General features: G+C 44.1%; 2 protein-coding genes and 2 long non-coding RNA genes across 8 annotated transcripts in view; 2 read left to right on the plus strand and 2 right to left on the minus strand.

The window, feature by feature from the left end:
- On the plus strand, positions 1-11,833 carry PSMA3 (proteasome 20S subunit alpha 3). Its single transcript, XM_081866138.1, has 11 exons — positions 1-165; positions 4,035-4,117; positions 6,538-6,661; positions 6,965-7,066; positions 7,208-7,281; positions 8,862-8,937; positions 9,296-9,361; positions 9,760-9,806; positions 10,546-10,613; positions 11,131-11,195; positions 11,659-11,833. Exons 1-11 carry the CDS (start codon positions 145-147, stop codon positions 11,701-11,703), a joined length of 771 nt encoding a protein of 256 aa, XP_081722264.1. The 5' UTR covers positions 1-144; the 3' UTR covers positions 11,704-11,833.
- Positions 11,834-16,149: 4,316 nt separating this feature from the next.
- LOC309344799 lies at positions 16,150-23,767 on the minus strand. 2 transcript variants are annotated; one of them, XR_014157881.1, is made up of 4 exons: positions 23,494-23,767; positions 20,366-20,642; positions 17,679-17,761; positions 16,150-16,409 (listed from the first exon to the last, which is right to left on the minus strand). It is a non-coding gene; the product is annotated as an uncharacterized lncRNA (long non-coding RNA). The 2 variants fall into 2 exon arrangements; XR_014157882.1 differs by having other exon boundaries at positions 20,366-20,645; positions 23,494-23,764.
- Positions 17,816-18,924, minus strand: LOC309345381. Its single transcript, XR_014158215.1, has 2 exons — positions 18,600-18,924; positions 17,816-18,421 (listed from the first exon to the last, which is right to left on the minus strand). It is a non-coding gene; the product is annotated as an uncharacterized lncRNA (long non-coding RNA).
- A 627-nt stretch (positions 23,768-24,394) lies between the features above and the next one.
- Positions 24,395-25,856, plus strand: part of ARID4A (AT-rich interaction domain 4A) — a 60,546-nt gene continuing 59,084 nt past the window's right edge. Inside the window, exons 1-2 of one of the 4 annotated variants that reach the window (XM_081858797.1) lie at positions 24,395-24,643; positions 25,756-25,833. The gene's annotated coding sequence lies outside the window, so the exon portion shown is untranslated. Of the gene's footprint in view, positions 24,644-25,674; positions 25,834-25,856 lie in introns of those variants that run through there. The other 3 variants (XM_081858795.1, XM_081858799.1, XM_081858796.1) reach the window with 3 other exon arrangements.

Consider the following 25,856-nt stretch of genomic DNA (forward strand, 5'->3'; position numbering starts at 1 on the left):
GCGCGTTGTTGAGCGGTGGGTGAGAAGCGCGAGCGGGTGGCTGCCTGAGGGGGTTCTGGGGAGGCGAAGGGGAAAGGCAAGCAGGCCGGCTGGCGAGGAGGCGGAGGAAACGGTTGTTTCGGCTTTGGGCTCTCCGCCGCCGCCATGAGTTCCATCGGCACCGGGGTGAGTGAGCCCTGAGGGGAAAGGGAAGCGGCGGCGGGCGAGCGCTGTCCCGGGGCGAAGCCCCTGAGGGGCTCGGAATGCGGGCGAGGCAGGAAGAAAGGGCGGCCTTCTTTCTCCTCAGCGGAGGACTCTGTCGCGGAAGGGGGTCTGTGAGGAGAGGCGTGTGACGTCACGCGCGCGCGGGGGGGGGGGAGGACTGTGCTACTGCTGCTGAGTCACTTTGGGGAAACCGAAAGCAAAAGGCCTTTTGGGGAGAAGCTGGGAGAAGAGGGGAAACATGGAGCTTGATTAAAAGATGTGATTGATCCTAAATCAAGGGTCAGCAAACTTTTTCAGCAGGGGGCCGGTCCACTGTCCCTCAGACCTTGTGGGGGGCCAGACTATCAATTCCTATACCCCACAAACAACCCAGAGATGCATTTTAAATAAAAACACACATTGTACTCATGTAAAAACACCAGGCAGGCCCCACAAATAACCCAGAGATGCATTTTAAATAAAAGGACACATTCTACTCATGTGAAAACACGCTGATTCCTGGACCGCAGGCCAGATTGAGAAGGCGATTGGGCTGGATCTGGCCACCAGGCCTTAGTTTGCCTACCCGTGCTTTAAATTAGTGGCAGGGAGACTCTGGTCTGTGGGCCAGTGTTCCCCTGGCAAGGGTCTAATTTGGCCTGCTAAGTCCAACCCCCCCCCCACCAAATGCCAACCTGCTCCATACAAAATGTCATATCGTTTTATGGATTATAAATGTTTATATCATAGGGCTTAACGCTATAATTGAGATGTTTAGCCTATTTCTTAGTTGCTGCTTTGCTAAGTGTTTTATAGATTGTAATTGTTTTATTGATGTTTCGTTGATTATGATTTATGCTGTTCTTGTGATGTTTTGTTATGCTGTTGTGGCTTGTTTGTAAGCTGCTTTGGGATTCATGTCTTCGGAAAGAGGCGCAGAAATATAATCAAAGTTGTATGCACAAGACCTTGTGTTGAGTAATTAAAATTACTATTGTCATCATCAATTTTTAAACCCCTTAATCACAAATGTCTCTAAACGGTGTACCAAAAAAAACCCTCGAACATAAAAATCAGAAGTCAGGTAAAACTTCCCTGGATTTATTAATTTTTTTAATTTAAGTATTTGGGAAGTTCAACAGGGATGGGGCCTGTCTGACATCAACCAGGAGCCTTAAAGAGCTCATTTGATTGTTGCCTGGCAAGCAGGATGCCTTTTAAGTTCCGATTGGGCACCTCAAAGTACAACTGATCCCTGCAGAAAATGCAGGTTGCAAATGGCACCATCAACTATAACATCTGGGATTGGTCGCATTAGAAGATTTCCTAATCAAGGGTCCTGGACTGCAGTCTATCCTGGCCAAAAGCAGGGGTTGCCTTTGGTGCTGATCAGTGCTGACACAACCCTTACCTGGAATTGTTTTAAGAATAGGAAAGTAGATGGCTAACCTGTTAAGTATATTTTTGTTTTTTATATAAAGTTAAAGGATCATTAAGAGTCTGGTTTTTTGAAGTGGGTGGAAACGTACCAAACTGTGGGGTGGTCTACACATGGGTTGTTTGGAGGGAGTGGGTGGCGCTGTGGTCTAAACCATTGAGCTTCTTGGTGAGCTCCTTTGCTCTGCCCCAGCTCATGCCAACCTAGCAGTTCGAAAGCATACCTGTGCAAGTAGATAAATATGTACTGCTGCAGTGGGAAGGTAAACAGTGTTTTCATGCGCTCTGGCACTAAGATTTGTTTGGCCTCCCCACCCCATTGAGCTATAAAGTCATTAGGACCAATCTATGTCATGGTGTGATGTGCAAACTCTGCCACTTTCTCAAACTTTAAGCAAGCTTTCATTAGAACAGACTTTGTCTACTGCTGCAAACGTCAAGGTTTAGCACTGCAGTCAAACTCTGCCACTTTCTCAAACTTTAAGCAAGCTTTCATTAGAACAGACTTTGTCTACTGCTGCAAACGTCAAGGTTTAGCACTGCAGTCAAACTCTGCCACTTTCTCAAACTTTAAGCAAGCTTTCATTAGAACAGACTTTGTCTACTGCTGCAAACGTCAAGGTTTAGCACTGCAGTCCTTTCTGAGAAGCTTGTACATTAGCTTTTAGGCTGGGCCAGCCAGAGGCCTATGAACTTAAGAAAAAATATATGAATTAACATCCACACCCAACACCTGAAATAATGAGCTGGATTTTCCGTTGTATAATGTGTGAAATGGTCATATAAGATGAAAAGTTGAAATGGAAGAAAGTCACTGCAGTTCTTGGTTGGCCAGGAGAGGTAGCTGTTGACTCGTCCAAGTCACTATGAAGTTTCTACACCTATTACCAAGAACCAAATTAGCTCCGCAGAAGAAAAAGAGAATGGAGCTCACAAGGGAACAATACTTGCATATTATAAATATAATTAATTAAAACAAAATGCATTTATTTCTAAATACCAAAACCCAGGAGGCAGCCTTATTCACCTGAAAACCCTGTGTTCGTATACATTGTGGCATAAACTACAGCATAGGCTGGTTGGTAAAATGTTGGTGGTCTGCCATCATGCTTGCTGAAGATGGGTGAACAGACAGTATTTTTATTTTGTCACCCAATAATTGATAGGTCTCAAACAAAGGAGGAATAAACACCCTCCAAACAAATGCCTGATTTCTGTACTATACTGTGAAGTGTCTAAGATGACAACTGAGGTCATTGCCTCAGTGATTCTCTTAAGACTTAAATTAGGCCTTCATGTTACTTGGGCTGCAGCAGAAAACAGCAGCCCCATACTGCCTGTTTTTCTTCCCTGTAATGTCAGATGCAGACCCGTGTTATTGCACTGCAAGTTTTCCTACCTTCACTTTGCTTCAGGAACTCACTTTTGTGGTGATGGGGTTCTTGAAGCATGAGGTCATGCAAACTGTCCAGTGTGAGTAGATGTTATTGTGGAACAGCTTGTTGTGCTTCCCTGGCTGTTCTGGAAAGCTATTGGTTATAGTACAGTGTGGATTGTTTTAATAAAATCAACGTAGTTTATAAATGACAACATGAGAAGACACAACTTAAATCATTTTTTTGAATGGGCATTTTCAGATATTTCCTAAATATACAAAGTATGTAATGAATTGCTTGAATTATATATTGTGCCACTTCTAAGGGTGTGTGTGTGTGTGTGTGTGTGTGTGTGTGATGCTTTGCAGTTTCAGAAAATAGTGAACGGTATGTGCATTTAATAATTATTGCTTGCTCTTAATTTATGTGAAAGTTACAACAAAAAATTAATTACACAAAACATATTCTATTTTTATGTCAAACATGAATATTTATTTGGTTCTGTATGCATATATTTCAAACATATTTTTCTTTCTCTTTCCATATAAGAGAGCCTACAAATGTTAAACTGATGGTCAGACCCAGCAATTGTTAGCTACATAGGAGCTTAGTTCTCTAAGGCTGCAACTCTAATTTTGAACTGTGTGGGACTCAGTGCTCAGTAAATGTGCTTGGAATTAGAAGTTGGCTTTCTATAGGCCGTTGCCCCCAGATTTTCAATTATTGGGCAGAATGATTTCTTCCATTATTGCATTTGTTTCATGTGTAAATCATAAAATACATAGTTATAACTGATTTTTATTTTTTAGTCTATCTCTTGTAGTTAAGCGGTATATATGTTGTTTAAATTAAATAAAACAAATATTCATAGTTTGAGAAATGTGCAAATTTAGGGATTGTTTTTATAGTAGGAGAGCAACACACCTTATTTATACAGCATACAGCGGGTATGCAGTGAAATTGACTAAGGAATTCCAGTTCCACTGCCACTTGCTGTTCTTTGAAAAAAAGCTACAAATGTATGCTTCTCTTTTGCAGTATGACTTGTCGGCATCTACATTTTCTCCAGATGGCAGAGTGTTTCAAGTAGAATATGCTATGAAAGCTGTGGAGAATAGCAGGTAAGAGTAAGACCTGTTATTTATTTATTTATTTATTTTAAAAAAACCTTTTTAAATGACCAAAACCCTGATATAAAACTTAATGTTAAAAAGAACACTTTTGCAGAGACTAAACAGTAGAATTTACAAATTAAATTGCTTTATACTGCATCATACCACTAGACAATATACCCCAGTATAGCCTCCTTTGACTGGCAGTGGATTCTCTTTAGTGGGTTGGGAAGTTTCCAGTTCACAGACCTAATTAGGGTTGGCATGTGGTCCCTGAGACAATCGTCCACAAATGGTGACCCTCTGCTATCATGTGTGATGGGTATAAGCAGGTAAGAACACAGATCCAAGGCAATAATTGGCTGAAAATGAGTGCTATTTGTGCAAGCCCTGCTTTGTTCGCAACACATTTTGAACCTTAACTGCACCCACAAATGGACTTCAGAAGGGCTTGCTGCAGCAGCTGATTGGCAATTACACTGAGTGCATCTGAAGTTGTCATCTGACATTATTCTGACATGTGATTGATAGGTCAAAGTTGATCTATAGGGCGTGCAGTACTGAAGGATCCAGCCCACTAGCCGTGTACACTTCACCACTCCTGGTTGTATAGCATCAGACAAAGATATTACATGTTGCTACCTGGTCCTGCGTGCAAAGCATGGGTTTCTCCACAGAACTGCAGGTCCTTTTATTTACCCAAGAGGCTCAGTGGTTTTGACCACAGCGCCACCTGTGTCCCCCATAGTCTCCTTTAACTGGACTACATCATCCAGTGGTCCTTTACCTACGTTACCTCTTGAATTCTGTGAACTCCTTCTTGTACCTTGCTTGGGAGTAAGTCCCATTTGCAAGTGACATCAATAAGTGAAGTTGGGTTTTAGCCTTACAGCCTGCCATCATGCATTTTTACTCAGAGGTAAGTCACAATGTGAAGCCTCTGTTTTCATTAAAACCAACCAATGTCTTGCTCTGAACCTCTGTAGGAACAGGATTGCTGCTTTTTCATTGTTCCATCTTGGCAGATACATGATGTGATAGCAGCTAGTCAAACTAATTCCAGTCGAACCTACTTTCATCCAAAGCCCAGTCCGTGCATGTTTCCTCAGAGATACTTACTCCCATGGAAGTGTGCCCAGGACTGCAGCTGACAGCTATAAAATTCTTTTGGTTCGATTATTTTTTAAAAAGTTGCATGGTGGTGTAAAACTTTAGCTTTAAAAAGTTTGGATATTGTTGAAGTCAGTGTATACACATGATTTTCTTAGAAAATCAATGTCTTTGAAATGTATTGTTTCATTTAGGCAATATTTTCATGCCATAAGGAGGAAGTTTTTTTAAAACAGTGCAGTGAGGTTGCACATAGTAGGCAAGCTAACACATGCTGCATTGGTGGTTCAAAATATTAGTGCTATACAGTACTAAGTTGAAGTTCTGTCAAAATGGATAGCATTCAAGTACAGTGGTGCCCCGCAAGACGAACGCCTCGCAAGAGGGAAAACCCGCTAGACGAAAGGGTTTTCCGTTTTGGAGGCGCTTCGCAAAACGAATTTCCCTATGGGCTTGCTTCGCAAGACGAAAATGTCTTGCAAGTACCTGCGGGGGTTTTTCCCTCCCCCCCCCCTTTTCCTAAGCCCTAAGCCGCTTATCAGCTGATCCGCTGATAAGCCGCTTATCAGCTGATCCGCTAAAAGCGGCTAAACCGCTAATAGCGCTAATCCGCTAAGCTGTCAATGGGCTTGCTTCGCAAGACGAAAAAACCGCTGTACGAAGAGCCTCACGGAACGGATTAATTTCGTCTTGCGAGGCACCACTGTAATGTGTCCCATCAGTGGAAGCCTTGCTCCAGGACTTAAACTTGTTTAACCAGGCTTCCCCTCTTTCCTCTGCTTGTGCCCCCACCCTTTTAGCTTTGTGGGAGTTGTTGGAACCCCCAGAACAGTGGGGGGGGGGTAATGAGAGGGTTGTGTGTTCTGATTGGAAAGTCAACATGTGTGACCTAACAGAACAATTGCCTTAGCTTGATGTTGAATTCCTCCCACAGTACATGTGTATGTTTTCTCGACTGTATTGGATAGTAGTAGCTTTTTATCTTGATCCAGTACTGTCCTAAAAAGATGAAAATTTGAATAAAGACTAAAACCGTAATACTTTAGTTCCAAAGCCATATAATATACCTTGTGGTTCTCTTATAAGCGTCATGTGCAGGCCTTTCCTGAACTGGGCTCATTTTCATCACTTGCAGATAGAGTTTATTGTAGATTAGTAATGTTGTTTGTTTTTTAAATTAATTAGGTTGGTTTTTATTGATGTTTTTAAAAGAACTGTTAACCTGTTTTTCCTAGAGCACCTTCTGATTGAAAATTCAACTGAAAAATCCTAGCAAGAAGTACTTTTAACTGATTACTGTATCGTAACTTTTTTTTCAGTACAGCAATTGGGATACGGTGTAAAGATGGTGTAGTCTTTGGAGTCGAAAAATTAGTTCTGTCCAAACTGTACGAAGAAGGATCCAATAAACGTCTCTTTAATGTTGATCGACATGTTGGAATGGTGAGTTAGTCCTCAGTATCTTAGAGCATTCATTGCCGTTTAGCACGTGCTGAGGCTTATTCCCCCTGTCAAATGGCCTCTTGGATAAGCCACTGGTAACTTTTAGCTTGTAACCAGGAAGGAAAGCTGGAGGCGTCAACTTGCAAGGGTGGAAATGCTAGTTTGACCAGTTCTGGAAACATGTGCCTGGCAATCATGTGTCTGTTGTAAAGGATAATGCCAGAGAGATACACGGGGAGTGTGGTATGTTGACTCAAATTTCTGTTTTGATTTTTGTTGTAAGATGGCTGATGTTTATTTCAGGCAGTCGCAGGACTCCTGGCTGATGCCCGTTCTTTGGCTGACATAGCAAGGGAAGAAGCTTCTAACTTCAGATCCAACTATGGTTATAATATTCCATTGAAAGTAAGGAGCTTTGTTTCTTTTTGCTTCTATCCGTATGCAACTTATGAAAAGCACAGCATGCTTCAGATGCTTTGCAGGAAACTTATTTAAAACTATTTCCAGTGCTCTTACCATTCTTCTTTCTTCCCTCCTCCCCAACAGCATCTTGCAGACAGAGTGGCTATGTATGTACACGCCTATACTCTGTACAGTGCTGTCAGACCTTTTGGTTGCAGGTAAGAGCTTTTATTCATTTATACTGCAATTCACAACACACTTGCCAACCAGAGTTCAGACCAGATAGTAACTTAAAATGTGTGTTTGTATATGAGAAAAATACATTTGTAAAACACAATTTAAAAGCCTTTATCTCTGAGCGCTAAATGCACAAAGGGTAATAATCAAGTGAAGATGCTCTGCTGGATTCTTGCAAGTTTCAGAAGGCATGATCTCCAGATCTAAGGAATGCACTCTTGCTGCTTGAACTTGGAAATCTGGATTGCTTACTTAACACAACCTCTTAAAAAAATCCACCAAGACTGCTTAAGAGTGAAAAAGAAAAGGAAGGCATCAGCCAAAAGGGGAGGGGCAAGGAGGGAGGCAGGAAAAACACAACCTGGTGCTAGATGGAGAGTTTAGCCAGGCATGTTTTGACAGAGTCCTTCCTCAAGGGGAAATAATTAAGTTCTGCTTTCAAAAAGGTGCGTCCTCTGGGTTCTGTTGGATTATATTCAAAATGTACCGCGGTGTGTTTTATCCAAATTCTTTCCTATCAGCATTACTAAGAATATTCAATGGCCTGGATCCAGACCTGCTATTCCACTCTTTCTGTTTGTGTGTATTGGATCCAACTGAAACTGCTCCTCTTTTGAAGCATCTCTGAAAGTCTCTTGGCTGAAGAGTGGGTTTTTTTCCCAAGGCTTTAAAAATGATTTCTGCCCAGTTTCTTCTCTCACATTATTTTTGAGGGCTTGCCAACCTTCCAGAGCGGACTTTTAGAGGCATTGAGGGACTGCATGGTGAGAGGAATTTTCAGAAAATGCCTGTCTTTCCTCTGCCCAAGGGAGCATCCAGTTAGCAGAGTTCCACTCCACGCAATTCTGGATCCAAGTCCAACCCAATATACCCACAGTTCACTAGTAAGAATAGGTTAAATCCTATTCTCTTCTCAGTATGTGACCTAGAAGTATATGCGTACCTTATTTAAATCAGCTGAATAAAAAGGGTTGCCCTTACAATTTCTGATTTGGAATAGCAAATATTGGGCATCCTAACCTTTCTATTAAAATTATGGGTATGCTAGAAGCTAAAAAAATATTGGGAATCTTAACAAGTATCTATAGGTCAGCAAAACATACCTTAAGAACACCCCACGTTCTTAGGCAACCATTCTCAACTTGACATAGTCCACATGTAATAATTTGGGAAGATATTTATTTGCGCTGTTCCGCCATGAACAGAGCTTTTCCAGTAAGTGTTATCTGAGTGAAGAGAAGTGTGGCAGAACTATATTTACCATTTGGCAAGGTGATGCCTATGGTAGGCAAGTTATAGTAGTTAAATATGAACCCAATGGTACATTACAAAATAGGGTGGCAAGTACAGAAGTTTCCCATCCCAATAGAAACGTCTCTGTGTTAGTCATGGGCTGTGGCTTGTGCAGCTGATTTCAATGAATCTTTCCCAAATTGCTTACTTGGAAGTAGGCCTCATTGAGCAAAGTGGTACTTTCCATTGTGTTTGTAGGATTGCAGACCTTTTGTCATTTATTCTCTGTCTGGCAGTTCTTCTTCAACAAAATCTTTTACATTTCCAGCTTCATGTTGGGCTCCTATGATGGTGATGATGAAGGTGCTCAGCTATACATGATAGACCCATCAGGCGTTTCATACGTGAGTTAAATCTTCATAGGTGGGGAACAGTTAGTTAGATAGGCAGTTGTATGACTCTTGCTCATCCACTGAAGTCCTTTAGTTTAAAGTGATTGGGGCAGCGGGGAGCAGCTGGCGGTTGGTATTGGGCTGCTTACTGATCCCTAGTCCAGAAGATCACCAGATGTTCAGTATACTTGTGCAGGTGTCTGGAATGGGACTGACACAGTATGAACTTCATCTGAATTAAGGTTAGGACTGCACTGCTGTTTGATAAGGCACATGCATGCATTTGTTTGTGACATTCCAACACTATGTAAAACGTTTGTAATAATTACAGATATTGTTTGGTTTAAAGTTGTTCCTGTTGCATTTACAGGGTTATTGGGGATGTGCCATTGGAAAAGCAAGACAAGCTGCAAAGACAGAGATTGAAAAGCTCCAGGTAAGGCATTGCCTTGTGCTTCTAAACAAACAAATGCTTCTAAACAGTGCTTCTAATCAAACATCCCAGGTGTCTCTGAAACCTTTTTTCCACAGGGCAGGAATTTTCTGGGTTTATTAATCCAGGTATCTAGAAGTGTTGCCTTCTCAGTAAAATACTGGACTGCTGTCACCAGTTCAAACTTGACCTTCCAAGAGCTTTGTGAATAACAAGGATGTGTATAGATATAATCTTGGTTCTTCAGGAATTATATTGGTGCAGAAATGAGCTTCCTGAGAATCTAGATAGAATTTATTTCACACTTAACTATAGTGCATTGGGTTTGTGAGCTTTATTTGAGAACACAGTAAACAGAATAGTATGTGATTAAAATGCTCACTGTATTTGTATATCCACAGATGAAAGATATGACTTGCCGTGATGTTGTTAAAGAAGTTGCAAAAATGTAAGTTTCTTACAATGTTGGTTTGGGTTGATTCACTGGGGCAGTTCTTACATTGAATTGTCTTTGGATGATAGGCTGGGATCTAGCAGTTAAGATAAAAAGGACTTTCTGTTTACATCCATATTATGGCCCTATTTGATACTCATAATTTCATATTTTTGTGTGAAAGTCTACATAGATGTTGAAATTTTGAGTGAACTTTCTATTTGGAGGGTGGATTCAACTTTTGATAGGTGATCGATTTCACGAGTAATGCTAAACCAAAAATCCTGGCTTATTGCGTGAGTGTTTTGCATTCAGCTTCAGTCCTCCCTTGCTGAAAGCTCCCATCTAATCCTGACTTGTTTACAAGCCATGGGAAGCTATGTTTCAAGTGCTGAATCCTGGCTCATTTTACTGCTTGTACAAAGGGAGGAATGAAGAGGCAGGAAATGATGGAATTGTGCGCAGCTTTCTTTAAACACTAACATCAAATTAAATCATGCCAAATAATTCTGAAAGAGGACCCTTTTAGAAGCATTTTATCTCCAGTAAGTAACAGAGGAGCCAGAGTTTTCATGTGATTTTTAGGAGTCCTGAAATTGTGACGTGCATGTTTCTGAGTATATGCTCTCTTCTAAATGTATGTAAAAAGTGTTTACTATTGAGCTCCTCCCGTCCCAAAGCTGTAAGTGGGTTCCTACTATACTTCTTGATAGATGCTTGGAATAACTACTTTTTCTGTGTTTATTTTTTCTAGAATCTACATAGTCCATGATGAAGTAAAAGACAAAGCTTTTGAACTTGAACTCAGTTGGGTTGGAGAAAGTAATGTATCGTTCAAATCTTCTCTTCCTTCATTACTGTTTGCTGCTTTATGAAAATAGTTAATTTTGTAACTTGCTGTGATTTATCCTTAATTAACAGCATATCTAAAACAAAGAACCTGTGTCCCTCCAGATGCTGCCGGACTCCAACTCATATCATCCCTGACTATTGGCAGGGGTTGTTGGAGGTTGGAGGCCAACAACATCTTTCGGGTCTCTGGTTCCCCACCCTTGACTTAAAATTGAAAACATGTGCCCTTGTATGGGGGTACATAATCTAAATACCATGGCTGTATACAACAAGTCTGCTCAGGCGTAGATCCATTGAAATCAGAAGCCGTAACTTAAGTCTGCTGGTTTTAATGAGTCTACTGTATGACTATAGCTCATACTGTTTTTCAGAAAACAGTACGACAAAATTAGTTTGTGACACATTTGTATATGACGTTGCCTTTGCTTCAAACTTAGAAGATAGGTTTGCATTCTAAAAAAATTAAAATTTCCTCTTTAATTCATAGTAACCAAGGGAAAACATGAAATTGTCCCAAAAGACATTAAGGAAGAAGCAGAGAAATATGCTAAGGTAAGTGCTGGAACTTCACTTTCTGTGGTACATAGGAAGCTGCATTAGACATCATACATTGGTACATCTTGCTCAGTAGTCTAGTCTAGCTGGCAGTAGCTGTCCAGATTTCAGGCGGGGAATTGTCCCAGCCCTGCCTGGATGTGCCAGGGATTGAAATGGGGACCTTCTGCTTACATTCCTGGGAGGAAAACATCTCTTCCAATTCCTCTTAAGTAATTTTGGTTTACAAAAGATAATCTGGTCCATAAATCTTAAAATACCAGTTACCTTTAAGTGGAGAAGTGATGATGCAGGCTGCTGTAGAATTTGTGTGCTTTTATGTAAAGTAGGTATAAAATGTCAGCTATTTAATTTCACAAATTGTGCGCACAGCTAGATTCCTGGTGTATGTATAACATGTGGGATGCTGTCTGTTAGCACGGAAGCAGTAGGACCTGATCTTTTCTCTTTATTTCTACAGGAATCTCTGAAAGAAGAAGATGAATCAGATGATGAAAATATGTAACACATTGTTACTTTAAAACAAATGTTTTAATCTGTACCACAGGCCTGTGTATGTATTTGACATGATGTATGTGCTGGAAGACTATTTTGAGTGACCAACTTGCACTAAATTTTTTTCCAATTACTGTTTATATTTGAGTATCAATTATTTGTCCAAAAGCTTTGTTGTTGTTGCTGAGTCATTTAGTTGTGTCAGACTCTTCGTGACCCCCCTGGACCAGAGCACGCCAGGCACTCCTGTCTTCCACTGTCTCCCACAGTTTGGTCAGACTCATGTTTGCAGCTTCGAGAACACTGTCCAACCATCTCGTCCTCTGTCGTCCCCTTCTCCTTGTGCCCTCCATCTTTCCAAAGGCTAGGACAGGGTAACTGTACAATGAGAGGAAGGGCTTGATGGAGAAACATAATGAACACAGGAAGATAGGAGCCAAAGAAACTTTGTGCACTGATGAGGACTTGCAGCTTGTCTTGAAATGCCATAACTGTCTTTTTCCTCGGTGCTACATAGTAATAATAATAAATAATAATAAATTTTATTTATATCCCGCCCTCCCCAGCCGAAGCCGGGCTCAGGGCGGCTAACAACACTAAAACAGTACAACATTATAAAACATTATAAAATGAATTAAAATCAAAATTGATGGCAACCATAAACTAAAGTTTTGTAAAGATTGCCAAAGGAGGGAGTCAGGCTGCGCCCTGACCAAAGGCCAGGTGGAACAGTTCTGTCTTGCAGGCCCTGCGGAAAGATGTCAAGTCCTGCAGGGCCCTTGTCTCTTGTGACAGAGCGTTCCACCAGGTTGGAGCCGCAGCCGAAAAAGCCCTGGCTCTAGTTGAGGCCAGCCTAACCTCTCTGTGGCTTGGGACCTTCAAGGTGTTTTTATTTGAAGATCGTAAGTTCCTCTGTGGGGCATACCAGGAGAGGCGGTCCCGTAGGTACGAGGGCCCTAGGCCGTATAGGGCTTTGAAGGTTAAAACCAGCACCTTAAACCTGATCCTGTACTCCACCGGGAGCCAGTGCAGCTGGTACAGCACCGGGTGAATGTGATCCCGCAGCGAGGACCCCGTAAGGAGTCTCGCTGCGGCATTTTGCACCCGCTGGAGTTTCTGGGTCAGTCTCAAGGGCAGCCCCACGTAGAGCGAGTTACAATAATCCAGTCTGGAGGTTACCGTCGCGTGGATCACAGTGGCTAGGTCAGGGCGAGAGAGGTAAGGAGCCAACTGCTTAGCTTGGCGGAGATGAAAAAATGCCGCCTTTGTTATAGCTGCAATCTGCGCCTCCATGGAGAGGGAGGTATTGAAGATTACACCCAAACTCTTAACGGACGGTGCTGGCACTAATTGCACCCCCGCAAGAGATGGGAGTTGCCCCCTCAGTCCCATGTCGTCCCGTCCCAGCCAGAGGACCTCTGTCTTCGAAGGATTTAACTTCAACCGGCTCCCACGTAACCATCCAGCCACAGCCTCCAAGCATCTGATCAGTGTGTCTGGGGCCGAGTCCGGGTGGCCGTCCATCAACAGATAGAGTTGGGTGTCATCAGCATACTGATGGCAGCCCAGCCCAAAACTCCGGACAAGCTGGGCGAGGGGGTGCATAAAGATGTTAAAAAGCATCGGGGAGAGTATTGCACCCTGGGGCACACCACACACCAAGGAGTGGCGGGATGACAATTCCCCCCCAAGCGCCACCCTCTGTCCCCGACCAGAGAGAAACGAGCGCAGCCATTGAAGGACTGTGCCCTGGATCCCCACGTCGGCAAGGCGGTGGTCCAGGAGTTCGTGATCGACCATGTCGAAGGCTGCTGACAGGTCTAGAAGAATCAGCAAACCCTTTTGAAATTTCCAAAAGCAAATTGGTTGCTGCATAGGTGGTGGTGTGGAGAAAGTATGTTGTTGAAGGAAAAAAGTTTAAAATCACATTGGGCACCCTGATGTAGCGTGCTAGATTGCACCCATTACTAAGAGAACTACACTCCCCAGCCCTGTTGAATCCAGGCCTTAAAGAAATGGTAAAAAACCTGCTCCCTCCTGTCAGAAGGTAGCAGCCCAGATACCTGGTCATACGAAGAACATCGGCTGTATCCTACAATTGGACAAGTTTATGATTCAACCTCCCTACCCAGCAGTCCAATCTTCTGTTGTCTGGATTGGATTATAGTAAATATGATTACTGCTGCTTTGAGATGCAGTTTGTAAAAAGCTTGGGTAAAGCATGAACAATATGTATCTGTCTGAAAAGTAATATATATAGTAAGGTGTCACACTCAAGCTTTATCTTTCCTCTTCCAGTTCAGCAGCTGGGGTGGCTTGAGGGCAAATAGTGAGCCTGAAGCTTGGTCATACTTGAATAGAAGGGATCTGACTAATGCTGTTGGATATTGATTTGTGGCTTCATGTAACAGAGTGGTGGTTGTGAAAACATAATCTCAGCCCTAGTTGGAAGAAGAAAATTATTGCAGTATTTTGTGTAGTGCTGTGCTTTAGTGTGGTGATCACTTTCAACTAATTTTTGCAGTGGCTGGAAAATGCTATGATTTTACAGTGAGATTTTCACACCGGATTAAGAGAGAAACCAGAACTTTGTGCTCCGATGAGATTGCTGTTGTTCAAAAACTACTTAACTTTCCAATTTATTGCACTTGTTTAGATGGCAATGCTTACACAAGGATGCTTGTATGAAAAAGATAATTTTTTTGCCTGAGAACACTCCAGGGCAAATTTGGGAGAAGCCTAGCATTTCCTGTCCAGAAAGTTGTTTTCAGCCCATAGTCAGCACACTAAGCCACCATTTCACCCACTTACCTACTTTTGATTAACATCTGCACAAAATACAAAAGCTTGCTCACTATTTTGTGACAATCTTGGCATTCATGAATATTTCAGATACTTGGCCAATTTCTTACACTGACCATAGATGCAGGTGGTCCAGCAGCCAGCCACATGCCTTTGAGGCCATAAGTGGGGTATGGGATGCTAAGTATCTCCTCGTGTTCTTCCATCTACTTTGTCTACAGTCAAAGCCAACTTGTGTACTCAGCTGCCCCTGTGAATAACAGGATTATTTTAACATTCTCCTCTCCCATAGCAGCTTTCTGCCACCATTTACACAAATCAGTACATGAACTGGAGCATTTCTTAAATGATCCTGTTTTGTGTTGAATAATTTAGTACTGAAGTTCTTGAATGAGCACTAGTTTTGAAAGAGCTGCCAGTAGTGGGATATTTTTGCCTACTTTCCTACATCTGTTGATAAAAAAGTAAGGTGAAAGGAAACATTTTCACCGATTAAGAGTTATCATACTTCTACCCATGAATTTATGGTAGAATAATGATTGCAGCTTCCTACTGGGAAGATGCTGAACCACAATATTTATTAATGATAGTTCAGATGACCAGTGGCAGTGTCACTTGACTACTACTACTTCCTGTTCCTTAAAAAAAAAAAGTCTCTCAGTGTATTTACAGTGCTGTACTCAAGACCATGTTTCCACTTTCTCATGTCAGTCACGGCATCCCCAAACCACAGCCCTGCTTACGTCATAAATTAGTGTGACTAAGCAGGAAGCAAACACATGCAAACCAGCACTGTGTGATTCACAGCACAATGCACTTAATATATGTGCTACAGATAATTTGTACGTAATATGTTGTAAAGGAGAGGAGTTAGTAGGTGCAATCCAGCAGGTATGAGAAACCTCTTTACAAATGTAGGGCAAGCTTCTCCTATCTCTGTGAATGGGGAACCTTCACCCCAAGAGCCCACATTCACTCAAGTGCAGGAGTCACATGCCGGTAGTAGAGATCAGCAGTAAAATAGTCACAGCAATAGATGGGACTCTTAATTTTGTAGAGTAGACTATATTCTTCAGATTTACACACAGCCAGACAATAAGCATCAGCATAATTCAGTGATACCTTCCAAACAGGCAAAAGCTGAGCAGGACAAGTGAATGATGGTCTAGGCCAGCGTTTCCCAAACTTGGGTCTCCCAACTGTTTTTAGACTGCAACTCCCATCATCCCTAGCTTGCAGGACCAATGGTCAGGGATGGGAACTGTAGTCCAAAAACAGCTGGAGACCCAAGGTCTCATTCTAAAAAGGAGCTCTAGTTCTCCTAAATTAAGAGGTGCAAGTATTACCAATAGTGGCCCTTCAGTGAGTAAAACAGGCAAGACAGAACTCTCATTAGGACTTAAGATGCAATGCACAGGTCTTATACTGGGAGCCAAGGGTCTTCTACATGCGCAGCAGACAATTAGTCTCCTTTCAATGGGTACTCTTTTGTTTATCCATAAACAGCTCCTTAGCCGCAACCAAGACCAGAAGAAGCTGTGGTGCTTACACTAGGACCCAAATGCACAACCCTTAGAAGAGTGTCTTAAAACATCCACAAAGCATGTTTGTCCAGGCTCCTAGCTAGTGCAAGGTAAACAAAAGATGCCAAATGTAATCATAAAATAGGCTTTTATTCCACAAATCAGTGTTTAAAGTATCTGTTCATCTTGAGACATTTTGTCAGATACAATGAAATTTCTCTGCTTAACGAAGATGACTCGGAACAGATTATAAGCAGTCAACACAAATGTACTGAATCCCACAAGCAAGATAGCTGATGTTTCATCATGGTTCCGGCCACACACACGCTCACACCATTCTGTGCCTTGGGGAGTATTTTCTGCAGGGATCTCTACGTTCACGGTCACAAGTCTGTTGAAGGAAAAGATTAAAATGACACAAACATACAAATATTGGGGAAAGCTATATGTTCTCATCCAAGGGGAAGAGGCAAATCACACAAGTGTTTTGAAGATACTGTGGCCAACTGATAAATAAAATAAGAAAACCTGTCACCTTGAGAGAGAGAGAAATCAAAGAGTACATAGCTAACACCATACAATTAAAGGAATTATTTGCACATAACAGAATGCATAAGCTGAGAATACAGAAAAGAGTTACTGAGCTTGGGTGGGAGCCAAAAGTAAACATTTGCTTCTGCAATACACCATAACTATTTGTAATCTTAACATGAGTTAAAAAGAATAAAGGCTATATTGACTTGTAACATCAAAGTGAAATAAGCTGTCATCCTAAAATAGTCATTATATCCAGGGAGATGAAAACTAGCAAATTGCATATTTTACATACTAATACCCAAGTAGACATCTACAGATTAAAGGGTTGTATGAACAGAACCAGCTGTCATAACTTTTCTCTGCCCTTATGCCCCCCATCCCATTGGTGGTTGTCCTGTATAGCTATGAGTGTAGGAAAGAATCGCCTGAACCAAGGCAGTAGACAAAGCTATAAAATGCGGTATTTTTAAGTGTTTCCCAAGCAGCATGGGATTAAGCAGCCACATCCCTCCAGGAGGATGTCAACCAAACTTAAATCACCCTTTGCAGAGCTACTTCTGCGATCACATTGTTTTTCTGTGCAAAATGCCTGGTTTCTCATTTAAGCAGAAAAATATTAGCAACTTTGCCTGACCAGGCTCTTAGCTATCGATTCCACTGACAGGCATCCAGGGAACTCCTTACAAAAACCATTCCACATTGCTAAAGCTTATTACCACAGGTAGAAACTGCTTCCTTAGACTCCAACAATGAAAGCAGGAAGCCAGGTGAGCAGACCAGTTTCAGCCAACAAGCAAAAAAAACAACAACAAAAAACTAGCAATGAACATCAGTCTAGCTGCATTTTCATTTGCGGCTACTTGCGGTAAAGATGGAAGAATAAGTGTCTTTATTCTACACAGGCAGAGCTTTACAAAGGAAAACACACTGGGATGCCTATGATTGGATTTTATTTGTGAGTTGGACTAGCTCCATAAGGATTAGCACCTGGAGAATGAGTTCACTATCAGCATATATGATTATGCAATTCTGACACAACAAAGCACAAAAGGCAACATGAAAATTAAGAGGAGGGAAAAACATTCACACTACATAGCTAGCAAATATTGAGAAACTGTCTTACCTTTCCAGATGGCTTGGTGATTAAACAAAGTACTGATTTCCAAATGCTCTCTGGAACGGGGTGGTAAGCAACTTGAAAGGCACCTGGCAAATAGCAAAAAGAAGTTACATTTCTAGAAAGCCTGGCTTTTTTTCCCACCCTAGGCACTCCCTCTGCTCCAACACTTCTGCACAAATGGCAATATCTGTATTCTATGTTGCCTGGTTCAATAAATTATAGTAAAATGCCCCAGCTGACAGTGCCTATTCCTTCTCTATACTGCTGTCATTACCAGTCTAGACCCTCATAGCTCAGTCAGTAGAGTGTGAGGCTCTTAATCTTAGATCCCTGCCTTACAGGGTTCGGTTAGATGATCCTCGTGGTCCCTTCTCTACAATTCTATTATCAATGTGCACATTATTGCTTTCAGCATTAAAGGGCATCAACTGGTAATATAAAGTTTCCTTCTAGTTGTGGCTTTATGGAGCTAGAATACTGCTCTGGAGAGGCAGCAGCAATTGAGAGACCAGAACCTTTTGGGGGGGGGGGGGACAGGAAGAAGGTGCCTGAATCACTGTTTGCAAGACAGATTGTTTTGCCAGGGGGTGGGGGGGGAATGCTAAGGCTAGAACAAGAATTTTACCTTTGACATTATCATAATCCAAACATTCACAGCAGCATGTAAATTATTTATGATGTATTAATTTTAAAATGCATTTTAAAAGTAGGTATCTGATCAAACTACACTTCCAAGTTTCTGAGTTCTCCTTGCCACAGTGAGATGATCCTCACAGAGAAGGAGCAAATTGTCCCTAAGCCAGAAGAGGAAGTTGCTCAAAAGAAGAAGATCTCTCAAAAGAAACTGAAGAAGCAGAAACTGATGGCTCGGGAATAAACATCTATTCAGTTCACAAATAAAAAACAAAATTTTAAGTTAAAAACTGTTAATGCCCAATTTAGCCAGATCAGTAACTGGAGGGACACCCATAGCTTTTCCAGGATTCTCTAATCACTGTTCATCTCCATCTCAAGTAGCCATGGAGAGCCTGGCATGACAAAAAATATTTAACAGCTGCTATAAAGCTGAACTGCTTTTCCTTTCTTTGGAAACATCATTGTTAGTAGTTCTTATGGGCTTAGCACACAGTGGGACACACTCAAGTTTTGCAGATTAAAAGTATTACTCTATGAAGTTTTAGCAGCCTTTCCCAATATATTGTTGCCACAAAGCAGCAAGAACTGTAGCTTACTCTTGGATATTACTTTCAATCTACAGTGGTGCCTCGCAAGACGGAATTAATTCGTTCCGCGAGTTGCTTCGTCTTGCGATTTTTTCGTCTTGCGGAGCACGGATTCCCCGGGTATTAACGGCTTTAAGAAAAAGGAAGCAAACCCGCAAGACGTTTTCGTCTTGCAAAGCAAGCCCATAGGGAAATTCGTCTTGTGAAGCACCTCGAAAAACGGAAAACCCTTTCGCCTAGCGAGTTTTTCGTCTTGCGAGGCATTCGTCTTGCGGGGCACCACTGTATGATAATAAAAGCAGTCTTGTGATGAAATGCAGCATGGGAGCTGATTCACATTGAATTGGCTCACCTCTAACACAACAGAAGTAAATGCTTTTGCATTGTGAGAGATTCTTGGGCTCAGGCATTGTGGTTTGAATACGAGGGAAAGCACATGTACTAGTTTGCTGATCTGAATGTAACAGTAAATCAAGGTTTGACATAAGGAGGTTGAACTCAAAGCCTGCAAGGTGAGGGGGCAGCACACAAGCTCAAGCCTCATTCACATAACATCAAACAAAAATTCAACCCAACATGTGAACCAAGCCATTCATTCCTCCCATTGTGTTCACTGTGTTTCTTAAAAAAAAAAAAAAAAAGACCTTTACACATATGTTAATAGCAAGGATTTGTGTATTCAGCTGTAGCCACTTTCTGTACCACAAACTCTGTGAGTTAGTACAATGTCCAAGGTTTCTTTCTAATAAACCTACAGTGGCAACTGCCCAAGCTGAACATCTGAGCTTCTAAAGGATAATTACTTCCTTTGAAGTGTACAACCCAGCTAGCTTCTCCCTCCCTAAAATAAAATCAGACACTCACACCTTGTTTCATTTAAGAACTGGAACAAAAGGCAAAACAGAAGAGGAAAATAAAAATGCAGCTACATTCATTTCCTTCCCTTCTTGGTTCCCAGGTTTATGAAGACCTATTCAGATATATGCTAGAACAAATAACCTCACTAAGTCAAGCCCTAATTGCTTAACAGCTCATGCGTAACAAAACCAAAAGCATCAGAACTGAGTCTTCCAACAGAGACATCAAACAGGATTCACCATATAAAGGACAGCAGGTGAGCTACGATATAAAGTACTAATTTGCTATGTGATACATAGTTAATGGTCATCATCACAATACCCGTACATGGCCAAGTTTATTTTACAAAGACACAGAATGATCTTGTGATACTTTGGTCTTTATTATTTACATATCTTTAAGGATTGAAGTTCACACCCCCATTCCCACCCATCACCCTAGCAGGATCACTTTAATAATAGCCGTCTACTAGCAGGCAACGTCTATGGCTGGAGTATTTGATCTACCTACAGTTCAGCTGTTTCCTCTCCCAACTGCAATCACAATGCAAAAAATACACTGTACTATGTGCGTCGGGATAAACTATTCAGAGCCAGTGTTAAGACCCACCGTCTCAGTCGTAGTTTACAGCCATCTTGTCTCCGGCATCAACATATGAAGTGCAGCAGCTGTGGATCAGCTGTCCAACTCATCCTATGTTCCGTGCGAATTATCTTCCTCTTTAGTTGGATAGCCCAGCTTCACAACAACAGCAGCAGCATCCTCCCACCCCATGGCTTTTGGCACCACAGGTTCCTTTGCAAGGTGCTCCAAGTTTATTTGTCATCACCATACTGAACGCGTCCCTCTGATGCCTCATTGGGTTAAGTTTCAAAGAAAGAATTTGCTGCTGGAATAAGAGATACAAAGTGTCAGCATTTTGTGCAAGAGATTATAGGCCCCAGCTCAGTATGAGCTTATCACCCCCTTCTCAATCAATTCTGTCCTATTATCCCCCTTGTCAAATCAGAACCAACAGTCTGCTCATGGCATGCAAAGGTCTTTGCATGTGGGACACTATTCCAACAAGGTAACAGTTTTAGAAAATGGGAGACGCTCCTGCCAAATTTGGTGGGAGCTCACTCATCCACTTAAACTCAGTATGAATCAATGAAGATTTTCTGCTGGGGTGTTCAGTCCATCATGTCTTAGCCTGCTAGGGAGGAAGGTTCTACATGGCTTAAGGTTCTATCTCTTTTTGACTTTGAATTCTCTTTCCACGTGTTAAAGGGAGACTGCCCTACTGTTTGAAAACCACTGTCCTGGGTAGTTAAGTGCAAGCATCCATAAATACAGTCAGGCGTGACCAACAGTTACTAATGGTCTCTTTCTGGCAATTCCTAGATGTCCTGGACAAAGCAAGATACAGTACCTCATTTCCCAAATTATTGCATGATTTGCAGGCAACCCGAGGGGAAGGCTCTTTCTTCATAACCGGTTGGAAAGAGAGACTACTCTCTCTCTCTCTCTCCAAGTTTTCTGACACACACAAAGAAGGAGCCTGCCTCGTTTAGTACCTCATTTAGAAGGTATACCAAACATCTCTCTTGCTGTTTCCTAGTGTGCTGTTTCCCAGCTCCTCCCCATGTGTGCCATAGGATTCTGTGTAGGAGAGGAGCCAGTGGCCAATACAAATGGCTCACTACTAAGGCCAGCAATAATTTGTGGAGCCCTGCCTAAAATTTTCATGAACAGTCCTGTATTTTCTGTATCCAACCTACAGAAAGAAACACCTAGCAAGTTAGCCACAGGTGGCAAAATTAAGATAAACTACAAAGGAGGAAGGACATCCTCTCCCCACCCCATTCCAACTTGTGTGTCACAGATGACAAGATGACTATGCGGCCTAAAACATGATGAATATCTACCTCATGCTCTGTAAATGTCACAACTGTTTTTTTGTGCTGATTTGAAAACTGGTGTAAAATTATGTTGCTTGCAAATATGCAAATCCTTCTTAACTGAAATAATTTAAATACTGTGAAGGAGGTGCCAGCATACTTTCCCCTGCAAATATCAAACAAGTGCTTCTTGAAAGGGAGGTACAAGATGGAGTTCAAACTGCTGGAAGTACAAAGTTTAATCTGAAATCTTAAGGCACAATACTGTGCCCAGAGCTCAGAACCTGCTTGCGATTATGAAATTCTCTGTTGCAAAATGTGCCTAGAACATGGGAGTTTTGAACACTGCCCCTAGTTCCATAATTACCATCCTGAACAACCAGTGCATTCATAAGGACATCTGGAGTGCAAAGCGTACAAGCACATAAAAGATGGGCTGAAGTGATTTAAGAAGCATGAATCCTAAGACAAGAGTTAGTACTTGCAAGGCCCTCGTGAAATTTTATTTTATTCTCTTATAATCCTCAGTAAAAAGCTCTACTCATACATCATGGCAGAAGTTTCCACTCTACTCATGACAAAAAAGCACTCTCTTATGAAGCTACCTTCTTTTCATCACTTGGCAAGTTGATGGAGAGTACAAAATTCCTAATTCTTCTTCATGTTTATAAAGAATGGTCCTTTTGACAAGGTGGGAGGACTTTGCAGATCTTCTGTTTGGACTACCAGAAACTACTTAACATTTTTTTAAAAAACCAGGATGTCTGAGCAACTTGCATTTACTAGAAATAGAACACAGGCACAAAAAGTCTGCACTACAAGAAAGCACAGCTTGCTTCCCCTAGCAGCACAAACATCTCTTAATCCACACTGAGCAGTGGCTCACACATGGCATACTGAAGGTATGAGATATGGATACCTATATATCTATCTGTATGGGAGAGCAGGGAGAGAGAAGCATACAGAATTTAGACTTGAGAGTAGTCCTTTGCTTGGGACAATTTTTCGGCTGCAGGGCTAACCACACATACTTATGAGTAAACATGACTAGGAGAGTGCTATTAAAGCTAATACACAACATTAATCCTGAAGAGGAAGTCAAGCTAGTCTTTAATAGAATATGTTTTAATTCTGCACAGTTGAAGAAAGGCAGCAGCCGAAGCTTTTTGTGGGCTAGAGCCCCTCTTCATCAGACAACAGAAGTACTATTCTAGGTTGAAAGGTGCAGGCATACGTGGATTGTGGAGAGTAAGCCAACAGCCAGCGGGGGTTTAAGCACAATGGAGCAGGGCCCAGCTGCTTTATGGGCAGCCTCCACGCGCAGATCTCTGGGCAGATCTCACGACGGCGCCCCTGATCCACAAATGCATATCCCTCTCCATAAGAAGCGCCCCTGAGGCGCCGCAGGATGGTCGGGCGTTTGCGGGTAGCTACTGGAGCAAAAAAACTGAAAACGTTACAGAAGGGCTACGACAAGGCCCTTTTCACGAGGAAGGGGCAGCCACTAAGCACTTTCAAGAAATACGTCCCAGATCCTCGCGGGGCTAAACTTCACTCCCCCGCTCTATCAAAAGGAAGAGCGAGGAGGGAAACCCGGAAGAGGAAGCCCCGCCCCCTTATTGGCGGCTGCGCAAGTCCTGACGTCACACTCGGCTTCCGGTCCGCAGCCCCGCCCCACTACGCAACGTTTACCTCGGCCCGTTGAGGCAGTTTTCCGCGGTAACGGTCGCGGGGCTCGCGGCCTTCCTCGCCCCTCGACGTTCTCCACACAAAATAGGGCTGTTTTGAAGCCAACGGACGGAGGTCGCATTCTCCCCCGCCACACACATTAAAAGGCCTCACCGCACCCACACCTACCTCGGCTTCGTTTACCTCAGGCCTCCGCCGGAGCCGCTCCTCAGCACCCCTTCACCTCCAGCCCTCTCAACGAAATGGGACCGAGACGTGACTGCAGAGCGCACAAAATGGCGCCGGGCGAAGGCGATGGGGAGGAAAAAAATAATGAAACCCTGACGGCCGGAGGACGCATGCGCCTTAGGTCTCGGCTTTCCCTTCGCCGCCTCCGCAAGCTTCTGTTGGCCCCGCCCTCCACCTTTCCGTTTCCATGAGACAGGCGCGGGCAGCCAATCACCTCTCGCCAATCCTCCTCCTCATTTTCCCCCGCCCCGCCCACCCGCTCCTCAGATTCCCGCCCCGCCAAGTCCTCCTCCAATCGCCTCGCGGCGCTTCACATCCGGCCCCTGCAGGCCTCTCGCTCGCTTCCCCTTCTCAGCCTAGGGAGGCGGGGCGGGTGGAAACTTTGACTTAACTCCCTTTTTTAAGCCGCCGGCCGTCCAACGGCGCTTCGCCCTTCCTCGGTTTGGACCAATGAAAAGTCTTTGATGATGGTGGGGGGTGGGGGCGGGGAAACGAAGAAGAAGAAGAAGAAGAAGAAGTCGGGTGCGGGCGGGGGCGGAGGAAAGCGGCCGCCCAATCGCGTCGCGGAGAAATGCCCTTCCGCAGTCCAATGAAAGGCGGGAGCTGCGCGCGGCGCCCGATCAGGGCGGGGCCGAGCGCCCCCTCGAGCGTCACGGGCGGGGAGGGGGCCCCGCCGGGGGAGGAGCCAATGGGAGGCCGCGCCGCGCCGATCCTGCTCAACAGCTTGTTATTTGGGTGTTGAGCCGCGCAAGGCAGCAGCAGCAGCAGCAGCAGCGCTGGGCGAGGGAGTCCCGCCCGCCCGTCAGGGAGCCAGAGCGCGCGAGCCAGAGGCAGCCCGGGCTGCCGGGGGCGGGGAAGAGGCGGAGCTGAGGCGCCAGACCCCAGGCCCGTCCTCCTTCCCCACCTCCCTCCCTCCCTCCCTCCCCGCTGCCGCCGCTCGCTCGCTCGCTCGCTCCGTCGTCGTCGTCGTCGTCGTCCTTCGCCGCCTCAGCCGCCGCCGCTTCTTTCCTGCTGGGGGTCGGACGGCGGAGACGCGCCCACGGAGGAAGGAAACGGGGCAGCCGCCGCCGCCGCCGGATCCTCGTCGGCGGTGAGTTGGTGGCGGGGCTGAGGGGGCCTGGCCGGGCTTGGAGGGGAGGCAGGGGACCTTCTGCGCCGGCACTCGGGATCCCCTCCGGAGGCTGCGGGAGGCCCGGGCGGGATCCTCCTCCTCCTCGAACGCCTGGCCGGGGAGGCGGCGAAGCGCTGCCTCCTGCCTCCTTCCTTCCCCTCACGGAGGAGCCGCGAGACACCGGCCAAGTCCTCCTCCTTGGAGCAGGCTCTCTTTCCCCGCCACATCTGGACGAGGCCCCCCTCAGCTCCTCCTTCCCATGACTTCTCTTTCCCCTTCTCCCCCCTCAGAAAGAAAGCCCTTCGTCAGTTGCCTCGGCCTTCCTCGGGGGGGGGGGTTGGAGGGGTTCTTCCCCCCCCCCTTGCCATCGCCTTGGTTGGGGGTCTGAGGGGCTTGTGTCTTGGGGGGCAGTCGGGGTGGGCCGGGAGGCGAGGGGGGGGGGGTTCACAGAGGCCAAGGCCTAGAAGAGGGGTGAGTTTTTTAATCGGGTGGGTGGGAAAAGGGGGGGGGGAGAATGTGTTGCCTTTCGGAGTCTTTAGGGGAAAGAGAAGGTTTCCCAAAACACAGCACGAATTTTGTTTTCACTCTTGGGGGCGGAAGGAGGAGGGCTTGGGCATATGGGGAAGTGCGTTTAAAAGGAATGGGGCTCGTTTCGAGCGCGGCCTGGATGTGAATCGGAGTGGGAACTAAGTGCAGGGGGTGGGGAAAGAAGGTTTTTTTTCCGCCAGGAAAGGCAAAAGAGTGATTTTTGCTAAGGGGTCGAGGGGATGTTGCCGACAACTTGCCGCAGCCCTGTGCACCCTTGGGTGCAAGTCCCACTTGAGTACATACTTTTGAGTAAACATACAGAGGATCAAGCTGGAAGTCGTAAATGGAGGGTGTGTCTGCATTTGACTGGCCTGTCAGCCTCCCCTTTGCCAGGCAGCATTTTTACCTTCAGATATATTCTTGTCTGTCTTTTCAGATTTGAGGAAGCTAAGAGGGGGGCTGAAGATCCTGGCTTCTTGGGATTGCTCGTGTTTCTTGATCATCCTCTTGCTTCCTTTAAGTGAATGTCTTCTCCGTGGCCTTAGAGTTTCTTTTCTTGACAGGCTGAAGAGAAAAGGCTGGATGACAGTTACTGACGGGGGACGCAGAGATGAGCAAGAGGGAGCTGAAATAAAGAGAAGGTAGCATCAGCTACTTCTCAACC

This window comes from Podarcis erhardii, assembly GCF_964252035.2.
Source record: "Podarcis erhardii genome assembly, chromosome: 1".
Taxonomy (NCBI): Eukaryota; Metazoa; Chordata; class Lepidosauria; order Squamata; family Lacertidae; genus Podarcis; species Podarcis erhardii.

Bases quoted from the DNA above. Each gene is read 5' to 3' on its own strand.
- PSMA3 (XM_081866138.1), top strand. From the start codon at position 145: ATGAGTTCCATCGGCACCGGG. The intron at 4,118-6,537 runs GTAAGAGTAAGA...CTTTTTTTTCAG, and splicing joins AAAGCTGTGGAGAATAGCAG to TACAGCAATTGGGATACGGT. The intron at 11,196-11,658 runs GTAAGTGCTGGA...TTATTTCTACAG, and splicing joins AAGCAGAGAAATATGCTAAG to GAATCTCTGAAAGAAGAAGA.